Source organism: Triticum aestivum, chromosome 1A, assembly GCF_018294505.1.
Source record: "Triticum aestivum cultivar Chinese Spring chromosome 1A, IWGSC CS RefSeq v2.1, whole genome shotgun sequence".
Lineage (NCBI taxonomy): Eukaryota > Viridiplantae > Streptophyta > Magnoliopsida > Poales > Poaceae > Triticum > Triticum aestivum.
In genome coordinates, this window is record NC_057794.1 from 483,472,630 (window position 1) to 483,485,547 (window position 12,918).

Genomic DNA, 12,918 nt, shown 5'->3' on the forward strand with positions numbered 1-12,918 from the left:
GTATGCCACACAGGATCGTGTGAGCGGGTGTCCATCATGCCACACGTGTGGCAGTTATCGGCGTCCTTTATTTTTGCACCGCATAGATTTTGTATTTTATTAATTAAATTTACAATCAAAGTTTGGTACGAAATAGGGAATACAAGGGAGACTAATACACCAGGCCCGGGTAGAATATTCGAGGAGATGCTCTCACGAGTCACACGAGCTACTCGCGTGCTCACCGCGCCCAGGCGTTCCTCGTCAGACCCGCCTCCCGTGTTCAAATTCGAACCGCTTCCCCGGCAGCTTCACAACGGCCACCGTGCTCTTCGCCTCATCCCGATCTACTCCGCGCCTTCGACCCCGCCCCGTCCCGTGTACCGCGTAGCCTCTCCCCAATGGCGAGCGCCGCCTCCTCATCCTCCTCCTCCTCGCAGCCAGTGCGCGTCGTGCTGCGGGTGCGCCCGCTCCTCCCCTCGGAGGCCAGCGCAGCGGCGGTGCCCCCCTGCGTCTCCCTCATCGGCAGCCACCCCGGCGGCGAGGTCACCGTCCAGCTCAAGGATCAGCACACCAGGTACCCACCTCTAGAACCCTCGGAGACGTTCCTGTTCTAATTTCCTAAAATTCGCAGCTCCCTTCCCTCCTGGTGCAGCCGCCAGGGAAATGTAACACGATTCGAGATCTGATCAACTCCTATTGTAGCTGCGCCGACGGATAATTCTGCCTCTTTTGCTCGCCTGTTCCGTGATCCTTCCTCTGGTAATCCGATTTGTTCCTGATCCATGCAGCCGGAGCGAGTGCTACAAGGTGGACGCCTACTTCGGCAAGGAGGACAGGGTCTCCGACGTATTCGACCAGGAGGTCAGCGCCCTGATCCCGGGCATCTTCGAGGGCATCAACGCGACCGTGTTTGCCTATGGGGCAACGGGCAGTGGCAAGACCTACACCATGCAGGTGCCCACTCCATTCTCCCGGCCTTGCCCATAACCTGTTTGTCGAAATGTCGCACGGCCACACTGAGAGCCTATTTCTGAAACAAACCTTGTTGCCACGCAGGGCAGCGAAGATCTGCCGGGTCTCATCCCCTTGTCGGTCGCGACGATCCTGGCGCGCTGTACCGGCACGTGGTGCTCCGTCGAGATCTCATACTACGAGGTGTACATGGAACGGTGCTATGACTTGCTCGAGCCCAAGGCGAAGGAGATCATGGCACTGGATGACAAATTTGGTAACCTGCAGCTCAAGGGCTTGGCTTGGGTAATGTGCTGGCGCTTGGTCATCATCCTTGAGTCTACGTGTTTGCTGGAATGTACCTTAGGCAGTGCGCTTACTGTTGTCTTTTCATTGTTTAAGGTCCCCGTGCGATCCATGGAGGAGTTTCAGGAAGTCTACTCGATAGGTGTGCAGAGGAGGAAAGCCGCTCACACAGGCCTGAACGATGTTTCAAGTAGAAGCCACGCTGTGGTTTCTATAAGGGTCAGTAATGATACTGTCAAAGGGAAGCTTAACCTCATCGACCTTGCTGGTACGACCCCCCCTGCAATAAGGTGGATATAACGTATAAAGCTTTGGACATCCAGTTTAAGACATGCTGTGTTGGTTTCATTTCAGGAAATGAGGACAATAGAAGGGCTTGCAATGAAGGGATCCGCCTTCAAGAAAGCTCTAAAATCAATTCATCGCTGTTTGCATTGTCTAATGTCATTTCAGCTCTCAAAAACAATGAGTCACGGGTACCTTATAGAGAGAGTAGATTGACCCGCATTCTGCAAGATTCTCTAGGAGGCAATAGCCGTGCTGTGATGATAGCTTGCCTGGTGAGTTACTGCTCAAGATGTCTCATCCCACAGAGTATAAATCCATGCTGATTGCTTTTCATTTGTCACAGAATCCTGTGGTATACCAGGAGGCAGTCCACACAATAGGTATGGCTGCTCGTTCAGGACATATGGTGACCAACATGGCTTCAGCAAGCAAGGAACACACTCCAAAAGTAAAGGTGGACATGGAAGCAAAATTGCAGTTGTGGCTGGAATCAAGGGGGAAAACTAAGAGCACCCAAAGAATGAATGGACTTTTCTCCCCAACCGGATGGAGGACTCCTTCTTCCATGAGCCATGTGAAACAACCGCTATCTGCCCGGGTGTCTGGAAGAGCTAAAGCAACGGACCAAGACGGTGCTAAGATAAAAAAGTCAGTGTCTCCAATTTGGCTCTGCAAGTCTGACATAGACCATCTGAAATTACAAGCTCTGAGCTATTTTATCTTCTGTTGCACAGGGTGCTTTTTGATTCAGCAGTCCATACAGCAGTTGAAAACACACCAAAGCCAAGCTCACGAGATGAAGCAAAGACAACTAAGAAAGGTGTGTTGTTTGAAATATGCAGATGAGTTTTATATTTGTGTTGGATATAGATTCTGAATGTACGAAGATCAGTAAGCCAAGAAACAAAAAGGAAAACTCTAATGAACACACAAGAGCAAAAAAACATATAAAACGATAGCTGCACCAACAATGGACTTATGCAGAAATGAAACTGTCTAAATTACAAAAGGTAGCTATTCAATTAAAAGTAAGCGTGCACAATCTACTTGTCGTTTGCTTGTTGTATAACTTCGGAACTTGATCTATGTTTCCATTTTAGAGTCTGAGCCATATGACATGTTTTATGCAGAGGTACCCCCTTCGTTAACACCTTGCAAAGAGGACAAGTCTGAATCTCCTTTTAGGAAAGCTCTTTCTCCCATTCCTCCAAACATGATGACTCCTTGTAATGTCAATTACCCTCCATTGGAGCCCAAAACTCCAATAGGAGCATGTCACATAGTTGAGAAGAATCCAGATGGTACACCTCTTGATAAGTTTAATGCACTTGGATCTAACCTAAAGGTCTGCATGATTTTTCTCCTATTTCATATATCAGCAACCTGTTTTAGTTCAGTACCTATTTCTAAAGATCTCTATGTTACGCAGGAATCTCTTATTCAACAATATCTCGAGTTCTTAAATGTTGCGAACAAGTAAGTTCAAACTCTCAATTTTTTTATAGTTCATTTATGTAGTTGGCTTCTGTTAAACGCACAAGGCATCTTTTTATCCTTTCTAATTATTTACTCGGCCTATCCATGGGTGCAGGGAAGAGCTACAGCAACTAAAAGTATGGTCCTTATATTTCATAATAATCTAATGGATGGTATAGCGGCATGTCCTTTTCCTACTAATGTTTCCCATTTCTTCTTCAGGGAATTGGTGAAAAGAGAGCGGAGTACATTCTTGAGCTCCGGGAGGATTCGCCCAGACCATTCCAATCTGTAAGATTTCTGTACCATGAAATCCTTAATACTGAATGTGAAGGTCACCTGTATTTGTCAGCTTTTTAACATAATGTGATTTGGCAGCTTTCGGACTTGGGGAATATAGGTCTATCAACGAAACAAGTAACGCTTCTGCTGACTTTCTTTTCTGACACATTCTTGTTTTCTTTCTTGTACAATATATGTGCACAAACAGCGCTCTTAAACACTTGTCTATACTGCATCAAACAGATCCAAGACATCCTGCGGAAAACAGCCACAGGAATCTTCAAATGATCACTGGAATGGACTCTTGCCTGAAAACACAGAATGGACTGCCGTTTCTACCACCTTGGAGATGCTGGGTCATATTGTTCACCATCTGTGACCCAATGGATGGGGTTGTACCTGTACTGTGAACTGTCAGCCTGTCGTTGACATAGTTGTAGTTGTACTATTAACAGTCGGCCTGCTGCTGATGCTATTGCTAGGGCAATGGGTCTTGTTGCAATTTTCTCTTGTAATTTTCCCTTTGCAAATTTTCTCTTGTAATTTGTCTTCCTGAATGGTTTGTCTTCTTGATGTGATGCAAATTTTCTCTGGAATCTGATATATTGAATGGCTTGCATATTAGCTTCCATGCACGAGCAACTGAAAATGAGTTCTGCTTGGCAAACCGTGTGCGTGAACTATTTCGATGTGAAGATGATTTGCATGTTTCACAGAAGATTGAGCATTACTTTTTTTGGGTGTCTACTAATCAAGCATTAGTTTGCCTGGTTTGCATATTTGTAAGAATCCATGGCATGATTGTGTACTTGTTTTGATGCATATCCCTGGATTTTAATTTGTAAAGATATACAGTGGTAAAAATGTGTCCCTGTGGATTGTATTCTCTAAACATGTTTAGGAAATCTTCTGAATATTGCATACAAAATCTTTTAGTACCAGTTGAAGCAAACAAATGTAATTTGTAAAGATATGTCGCTAGTTTTGATGCATTTGTAAAAATGTATCCGCGTGGATTGTAGTCCATACAAAAACTTTTAGTATGAGTTGAATCAAGCAAAGCCAATGTTACCGAAAATAATGAAAACAACAAAAAATACACGGACGCCCACCGTGGGGCTCAAACCCACGACCACAAGGTTAAGAGCCTTGCGCTCTACCAACTGAGCTAGACGGGCTGCACGCAAATTTGTAAGAATCCATGGCATGATTGTGTACTTGTTTTGATGCATATCCCTGGATTTTAATTTGTAAAGATATACAGTGGTAAAAATGTGTCCCTGTGGATTGTATTCTCTAAACATGTTTAGGAAATCTTCTGAATATTGCATACAAAATCTTTTAGTACCAGTTGAAGCAAACAAATGTAATTTGTAAAGATATGTCGCTAGTTTTGATGCATTTGTAAAAATGTATCCGCGTGGATTGTAGTCCATACAAAAACTTTTAGTATGAGTTGAATCAAGCAAAGCCAATGTTACCGAAAATAATGAAAACAACAAAAAATACACGGACGCCCACCGTGGGGCTCGAACCCACGACCACAAGGTTAAGAGCCTTGCGCTCTACCAACTGAGCTAGACGGGCTGCACGCAAATTTTACATTTTCTACGTTTAGATTACTTAGCTAAGGCGTCAGCAATTTAGCCAAGATAAACATTTTTTTAACACCAAGATAACGTAATTTGATGTCCTTGAAGATGCAAATGCTTAAACTGAATATTGTTGGCATCTCAAAAGGAGTACGCACGGTATGTGCAACCGGAAGTAGCCTTGCCGTGTTTGCAAGGAATTTCGTAGACTAGACATACAGCTTGAGACATGAGCAAAACATCTATCCTCTGCTCCACAGCCCAGTTGCTGCCTCACAAATCTATTGTTCGAGTACATTCCTCGCACGGAAAAACAATTCATATCGGTACTTATTTTTTAAACTCGGTAAAAGATTTGCCATTTTCATTTAATAAGAAAGAAGGTTTAGAGTTTGTTGCCAAAGGCCGAATTACAAAACACCACTCTTGCGGCATTGAATTAGGAAAATGCTTTGCTTCTGCGAGACATCGTCAATCACACTCTTCTTTGATTCTGGCGACAATAACTCCACCCTTTCATTCTGTTCCTTCCGTATTTCGAGTAGCATGAGGGAGATGAGCATCCTTTTGGGCTGCGTCTTCCTGGTCGCGTTGAGGCTTCACCAATCTTTAACTGAGTTCATGTGACCCCACTCCAGAAGGTTCATGTCATGAGGGCCAAGCCAAACCTTGCTGAAACCCCAAACTCTAGCTGTGTATCTACATTGGAAGAGAAGGTGTGCCGCCAATTCTTGAACATGTTTACAGATGGGGCAAAGGTTGCAATTAGGCCATCCTCGTCGCTGTAGCTAGTCCGCCATCCAAATCATGTTGTTGATAACAAGCCAAGCAAAAAACTTGGAGGGCCCCAACTCTTCCAGACCACCTGCACAAGTTTCGTGTCAACTAAGCCCCTGAACTGGACCTCTTAGGCCGACACAACAGAGTAGTGACCATTATTTGTTAGCTCCCAGGAGATGGTAACCGCCCTATCCGGGTTGAGGTTGATGAGGGAGAGCTTTTCCCATAGATTGAAGAACCCGGTTAGATGATGAATGGATATGCCCGCACCAATGTTAATTAGGGAAACCCAAAAGTTGTTGTGAATTGTCTTTTGGACCGAGTAGTTCTTTCTTCTAGACAGCAAGAAGATGCAGGGAGCAATATCTTTGGGCTTTAGCCCCTCAAGCCTGGTTGACTCCCAGAAAGAAGCACGAAGGCCATCACCAATCTCCACTTTGGTAGCGGCCACAAAAATGTCACGGTCAGCACTGTTATAGGGGTTCCCCAGCCCCACCCAAGGCTTAATTGGATCCATCCGTTCGAACCACAACCACCGAATGCGGAAGGCAACAACAAACTTTTTCAGATTTAAGATACCATTGAAGGAAATATGCCCTAGAGGCAATAATAAAATTGTTTATATTTCCTTATATCATGATAAATGTTTATTATTCATGCTAGAATTGTATTAACCGGAAACTTAGTACATGTGTGAATACATAGACAAACAGAGTGTCACTAGTATGCCTCTAATTGACTAGCTCGTTGAATCAATGATGGTTATGTTTCCTGACCATAGACATGAGTTGTCATTTGATTAACGGGATCACATCATTGGAGAATGATGTGATTGACTAGACCCATCCGTTAGCTTAGTACGATGATCGTTTAGTTTATTGCTATTGCTTTCTCCATAACTTATATATGTTCCTATGACTATGTAACGCCTTCGATGCGGCTATATCTCCCACGTGTTGAAGCACGACTTAGAGGCATAACCGCATTGAAAGCAATATCACAAGTGAGGTAATCTTCACACAACCCATGTAATACATAAGGGAAAGAGATACATAGTTGGCTTACACTCGCCACTTCACACAATTACATGAATAAAGCATTACATCAACCAGATACAATCAAGGTCCGACTACGGAACCCAAAATAAAAGAAGACTACCCCAAGTGCTACACAGATCCCCGATCGTCCCAACTGGGCTCCACTACTGATCGACTGATACGAAACAACACAAAGGACAAGATCTTCATCGAGCTCCTCCTGAGCTCAGCTGCGTCACCTGCACGATATTATCGGCACCTGCAAGCTGGTTTTGGAAGTATCTGTGAGTCAAGGGGACTCAGCAATCTCACACCCTCGCGATCAAGACTATTTAAGCTTATAGGTAAGGGTAAAAGTATGAGGTGGAACTGCAGCAATCGACTAGCATATATGGTGGCTAACATACGCAAATGAGAGCGAGAAGAGAAGGCAAAAGCACGGTCGAACAACTATGATCAAGAAGTCATCCTAAAACAACCTACGTCAAACATAACTCCAACACCGTGTTCACTTCCCGGACTCCGCCGGAAAGAGACCATCACGGTTACACACGCGGTTGGTGCATTTTAATTAAGGTAAGCTTTAGGTTTTCTACAACCGGACATTAACAAATTCCCATCCGCCCATAACCGCGGGCACGACTTTCAAAAGTTCAAATCCCCGCAGGGGTGTCCCAACTTAGCCCATCACAAGCTCTCACAGTCAACGAAGGATATTCCTTCTCCCAAGACAATCCGATCAGACTCGGCATCCCGGTTACAAGACATCCTCGACAATGGTAAAATAAGACCAGTAAAGCCATCCAGATGTGCCGACAAATCCCGATAGGAGCTGCACATATCTCGTTCTCAGGGCACACAGATGAGCCAGACGTCGGGTGGGCCAGCCCAGAGTTGCCCCTGGTAGCTCCGGACATCGCTTAGTTTGGACCAACGCTTAAAGAAGCACTGGCCGGGGGGGATTAAAATAAAGATGACCCTTGGGCTGGCCTAACCCAAGGGAAAAAGAGGCTAGGTGGCGAATGGTAAAACCAATGTTGGGCCTTGCTGAAGGAGTTTTATTCAAGGTGAACTGTCAAGGGGTTCCCATTATAACCCAACCGTGTAAGGAACGCAAAATCCAGGAACATAACACCGATATGACGGAAACTAGGGCGGCAAGAGTGGAACAAAACACCAGGCATAAGGCCAAACCTTCCACCCTTTACCAAGTATATAGATGCATTAATTAAATAAGAGATATTGTGATATCCCAACAAAATATCCATGTTCCAACAAGGAACAACTCCAATCTTCACCTGCAACTAACAACGCTATAAGAGGGGCTGAGCAAAGCGGTAACATAGCCAAGCAACGGTTTGCTAGGACAAGGTAGGTTAGAGGCTTGGTTAAAAAATATGGGAGGCATGATAAGCAAGTGGTAGATATCGCAGCATAGGCATAGCAAAAGAGCGAGCAACTAGCAAGCAAAGATAGAAGTGATTTTGAGGGTATGGTCATCTTGCCTGAAATCCCGCAAGGAAGAAGAACGAGTCCATGAAGAAGACAAACGGACGTAGTCGAACGGGTCCTCACAAACGCGACGTTATCGGAACCAACCCAAAGAAGCAACACCGGAAAGGAGCAAACAACATAGTAAACAACCATCACATAATCATGTCATGATGCACAATCAAGTATGATGCATGTCCGGTTTAAATATGCATGGCATGGCAAAGTGCACAAACAATCCTACAAATTAAGTGGAGCTCAATATGCAACTCCGTTGCATATTGATGAAACACCACGTGACTTATTTAGTTCTCGCTCGTTTAGGTACCCAACAAGATTAAATGTTGATTAAAATGGCAAGGGGGTGAAGCAAAATAAAACTACCTATCTAGTCAAGTTTAAATGAGGCCGGAAGCAACGAACAACAATTCCGGTAAATCCCCATATGCATATATTAGGTTTGGTACTATTCTGTCCTAAAAACAATTTTATAGCTGTTAAACATGCAAAGTGATGCCACCATGTTAAACTAGGCATTTTTCCACCTCATTTACATATAAAGTTTATTAAATTCCGAGTTACGGTTATCTAGTTATGAATTAAATCATTTTAACATGGCATAGGGACAAATTTAACCAAAAAGCATGTTTAAACATTTTAAACATGGATGGAAATGACATATTATGAAACTACACAAAATTCTAAGCATCTTTCATATAAAGTTTGTTTTAAAATGATGCACCGTTTGTGAGTTATTATATGCATGTTGTGCAAGGGGTTTTCTATAAAACTGCAAAACCTAGGATAATAGCTAAATTCGCAAAGCCTCAACAACAGGAAAAAAAGGGGTGGGGCGCCAGGGGTGTTCTCACCATGGGCTTAGCACATTAGTTGGAGGGAAGGCAGCTAGGTCTGGCACGGCTAAGACCCAGCCGACGCTCGCGGTCAACGGGGACCGGATCGAGCCAGGGAGCTCGGGCTGTGCGTGCGCGCGTGCAGGAGGCGTGTGGCGCTGCAACTGTTCGAGGCAAAGCAGGAGCGCGGTGCTAGGGTCGTCCCACGCGGGAAGCAGAGGGAGGTTCGAGCATCCATGGCGGCACTTCTGCGGCAGCACGACCACGGCTTGAAGAATAATGGGGCGACGGCGGTTCGAACAGAGGAGGCTGACCATGGTGTCCTGGTTGGGGACGAGGATATCCTCGAGGCAGAAGCGCACGAGGCTCGGGCGGCCGGTGGCTCTGGTCGCCGGTGGAGCTTCGGTGGTCACACGTCGACGCGATGGCCATGGCGACGTCCCTGTGAACCAGAGTGAGAGAGAGAGGGAAAACTAGGTGAGAAAGAGAGGGATCCAGAGGGGAACGACATGGGGAGAAGGAGGCGTCGGGGAGATGTGCCTGGTGACCACGGCAACATCCTCCTGGACGGCTGGATCGAGGGGAGGCACTGGTTGGCTAGCTGCCGAAAACGAGGCGGAGAAGGTGAGAGGCGGCGATGGATCGGAGAAGGAAGCTGGTTGGCTAGGTGGGGAAGACGAGGAGGAGACCAGGTGGGTCGGCGGCGGCGCAAAGGGAAAGGATGGATGGGACAAGGCCTCCTAATTTTTAGGGTTGGACCAAATATATACATCAGGTGAAAAAGGTAAGGGGCTATCTGGAACCTCCGATCAAAATTGGATGGTCGCGAATATAATAGCTAGGGAGTCCAAATAAGAAAACGGTGATGTTTTGTAGATGTTTGGGGATGATCTGGACACAACAACAGCGACAGTCCGGGTCGGGTCCGGGACAGCTTTCGGGCGCGCGCGCGAGGAGGGCCGCGGGCTGACGAGAGAGGTTAGGTTGGACCTGGCGGTAGGTAGTGGGCTGTGTAGACGGTCTCGAGCTGAGAGAAGAGAAGAGAGGGAGGCCCGGCGACTGTTTCCGGAGACTGAAAACGTCCGACGATTTGACCGACTATACTGCCGCTGTAGTTTAACGGTTGGGCTATCAAATGAACTCCAAATGCGATGAAACTTGGCAGGAGACCTACTAACACTATAACAACACCGCATGCCAACTTTCAACCCAATCCGAGAACATTTTCTGGCCACTTATAAAATAATATTTCGGACATGCCGCGGGCGTGTGCAAGTGTGGTTGGGCTCAGAACGGACAATGGAAGGAACTGGGGAAACCCGGACGGATGCAGGTTTTGAAAACATGATGATGCAATGCGGATGATGACATGGCAAGATGCAACACGCAAGCAAATGATATGGCAACAACAGCGAATAACTGGAAGACACCTGGCGCATCGGACTCGGGGTGTTACAGACTATGAGATCATGCAACTCTCGAATACCGGAGGAACACTTAGTGTGCTATCAAACATCACAACATAACTGGGTGACTATAAAGATGCTCTACAGGTGTCTCCGATGGTGTTTGTTGAGTTGGCATAGATTGAGATTAGGATTTGTCACTCCGTATATCGGAGAGGTATCTCTGGGCCCTCTCGGTAATGCACATCACTATAAAGCCTTGCAAGCAATGTGACTAATGAGTTAGTTGCGGGATGGTGCATTATGGAACAAGTAAAGAGACTTGCCAGTAACGAGATTGAACTAGGTATTGAGATACCGACGATGGAATCTCGGGCAAGTAACATACCGATGACAAAGGGAACAACGTATATCGTTATGCGGTTTGACCGATAAAGATCTTCGTAGAATATGTGGGAGCCAATATGAACATCCAGGTTCCACTATTGGTTATTGACCGGATACGTGTCTCGGTCATGTCTACATAGTTCTCGAACCCGTAGGGTCCGCACGCTTAACGTTCAATGACGATCGGTATTATGAGTTTATGTGTTTTGATGTACCGAAGATAGTTCGGAGTCCCGGATGTGATCACGAACATGACGAGGAGTCTCTAAATGGTTGAGACATAAAGATTGATATATTGGATGACTATATTCGAACACCAGATGAGTTCCGGAGGTCACGGGATAATTATCGGAGTGTCGGGGGTTATCGAAACCCCCGGGGGAACTAATGGGCCAACATGGGCCTTGTGTGAGAGAGAGGAGGGGGGCCTTAGGGCTGGCCGCCCCTCCTTGAGGAGTCCGAATTGGACTAGGAGGGGGGTGGCGTCCCCCCCTTTCCTTCCTCTCTCCCACTCCTTCCCTCCCCCTCCTAGTAGGACTAGGAAAGGAGGAATCCTACTCCTACTAGGAGGAGGATTCCTCCCCTCCTTGGCGCACCCTAGGGCCGGCCGGCCTCCCCCTTGCTCCTTTATATACGGGGGCAGGGGGCACCCTAGAACACATAAGTTGACATTGTTTAGCCGTGTGCGGTGCCCCCTCCACCATAATCCACCTCGGTCATATCGTTGCAGTGCTTAGGCGAAGCCCTATTCCGATAGCTCCATCATCACCGTCATCACACCGTCGTGCTGACGAAACTCTCCCTCGACACTCAGCTGGATCTAGAGTTCGCGGAACGTCACCGAGCTGAACATGTGCAGATCGCGGAGGTTTCGTACCTTCGGTGCTAGGATCGGTCGGATCGTGAAGACGTTCGACTACATCAACCGCGTTATCATAACGCTTCCGCTTACGGTCTACGAGGGTGCATGGACAACACTCTTCCCCTCTCGTTGCTATGCATCACCATGATAGATCTTGCATGTGCGTAGGAAAATTTTGAAATTACTGCGTTCCCTAACAACCATGGCCTCCCTGGAGCTTGGATTTGCACACTTGATCCCAGTTAATCTTGCATTTGCATGTAGTTACCTTGAGGCACCCCGCCGCCTGCCTTGGGGCATCAATCTTGTTCAACACTTTGACCGGAAGATTTTGCGTTGTCATGAAGTAAAAGGATGGATTTAACCAACACAACCCTTCCAAGGGAAGCTACATGTTTTCCCATCCAAGGGGCAAGCTGGGCAGCAATCTTATACTCAACCAGTTGGAAGTGGATCCATTTCAGTCTCTTGACCGACAAAGGTAGACCAAGGTATTTCATCGGAAAGGAAGAGAGGTTGGCCGGAAAAGGTTGGAGGATGTCAATGAGGTCCATGTTTTCACAAGGGATCGGAGCGACAAGGTTGTTGTTGCAATTCGTGATCAGTCTAGTAAACTCTCCAAAGCGCTTCAAAGTGTCAACAAAGAACTTGACGCCGTCCTTGATGGGGCAAGAAAAACCGTTGCTTCGCCCATGTAGAGGGATGCCCTAATAGCCATGGCTTGTCCACCGACAAGATGCAGCTTTCCATGCTCAATAGCCTTTCAAAGGATGTGGCGTAATGGATCTATGGAAAGCACAAATAGGAGAGGGGAGAGTTGGTCCCCCTACCTCAAACCAGACCCAAGCTTTATTGGGGTACCAGGAACACCGTTGAGCAGAACACGCAAAGAAGCCATAGACAAGAGAGCCGAGACCCAGCCTCAAAATCGAGGGGGAAAACCAAGGTGTTGGAGCAAATCAAGAAGGAAGTTCGTGCTCATAGATTCAAATGCTTTTTTGATGTCCAGCTTGAAAAGAAGTGCCAGGATTTTCTTGCGGTGGAGTCACCGCGCGAAGTTGTGCCCATACATGAAATTATCATGGATGGACCTTCTTTTAGTGAATGTACTTTGAGCTTGTGAGACAATGTCATTCATGTGAGGGGCAAGGTTGTTGGACATCAATTTGGTAATGACCTTAGCAACGACATGGATAAGACTAATGGGGCGGTAGTCGGTGATGT

General features: G+C 46.4%; 1 protein-coding gene and 2 non-coding genes across 3 annotated transcripts; 1 reads left to right on the plus strand and 2 right to left on the minus strand.

The window, feature by feature from the left end:
- The first annotated feature begins 229 nt into the window (after positions 1 to 229).
- On the plus strand, positions 230 to 3,914 carry LOC123059012 (kinesin-like protein KIN-10C). The gene is made up of 13 exons (XM_044481677.1): positions 230 to 556; positions 771 to 936; positions 1,039 to 1,239; positions 1,336 to 1,507; positions 1,594 to 1,799; positions 1,871 to 2,175; positions 2,262 to 2,347; positions 2,658 to 2,872; positions 2,957 to 3,003; positions 3,119 to 3,140; positions 3,226 to 3,294; positions 3,382 to 3,420; positions 3,529 to 3,914. Exons 1-13 carry the CDS (start codon positions 381 to 383, stop codon positions 3,571 to 3,573), a joined length of 1,749 nt encoding a protein of 582 aa, XP_044337612.1. The 5' UTR covers positions 230 to 380; the 3' UTR covers positions 3,574 to 3,914.
- Positions 3,915 to 4,390: 476 nt separating this feature from the next.
- TRNAK-CUU (transfer RNA lysine (anticodon CUU)) lies at positions 4,391 to 4,463 on the minus strand. Its single transcript has one exon. It is a non-coding gene; the product is annotated as a tRNA-Lys (tRNA).
- Positions 4,464 to 4,799: 336 nt separating this feature from the next.
- TRNAK-CUU (transfer RNA lysine (anticodon CUU)) lies at positions 4,800 to 4,872 on the minus strand. The gene has a single exon. It is a non-coding gene; the product is annotated as a tRNA-Lys (tRNA).
- Between the last annotated feature and the right edge of the window lie 8,046 nt (positions 4,873 to 12,918).

What these genes read in the sequence shown, in the direction of transcription:
- LOC123059012 (XM_044481677.1), top strand. Translation starts at nt 381, where the DNA reads ATGGCGAGCGCCGCCTCCTCATCCTCCTCCTCCTCGCAGCCAGTGCGC. An exon ending in GCAAGACCTACACCATGCAG is followed by an intron (nt 937 to 1,038) that starts GTGCCCACTCCA and finishes GTTGCCACGCAG; the next exon opens with GGCAGCGAAGATCTGCCGGG. An exon ending in TAGGTCTATCAACGAAACAA is followed by an intron (nt 3,421 to 3,528) that starts GTAACGCTTCTG and finishes TGCATCAAACAG; the next exon opens with ATCCAAGACATCCTGCGGAA.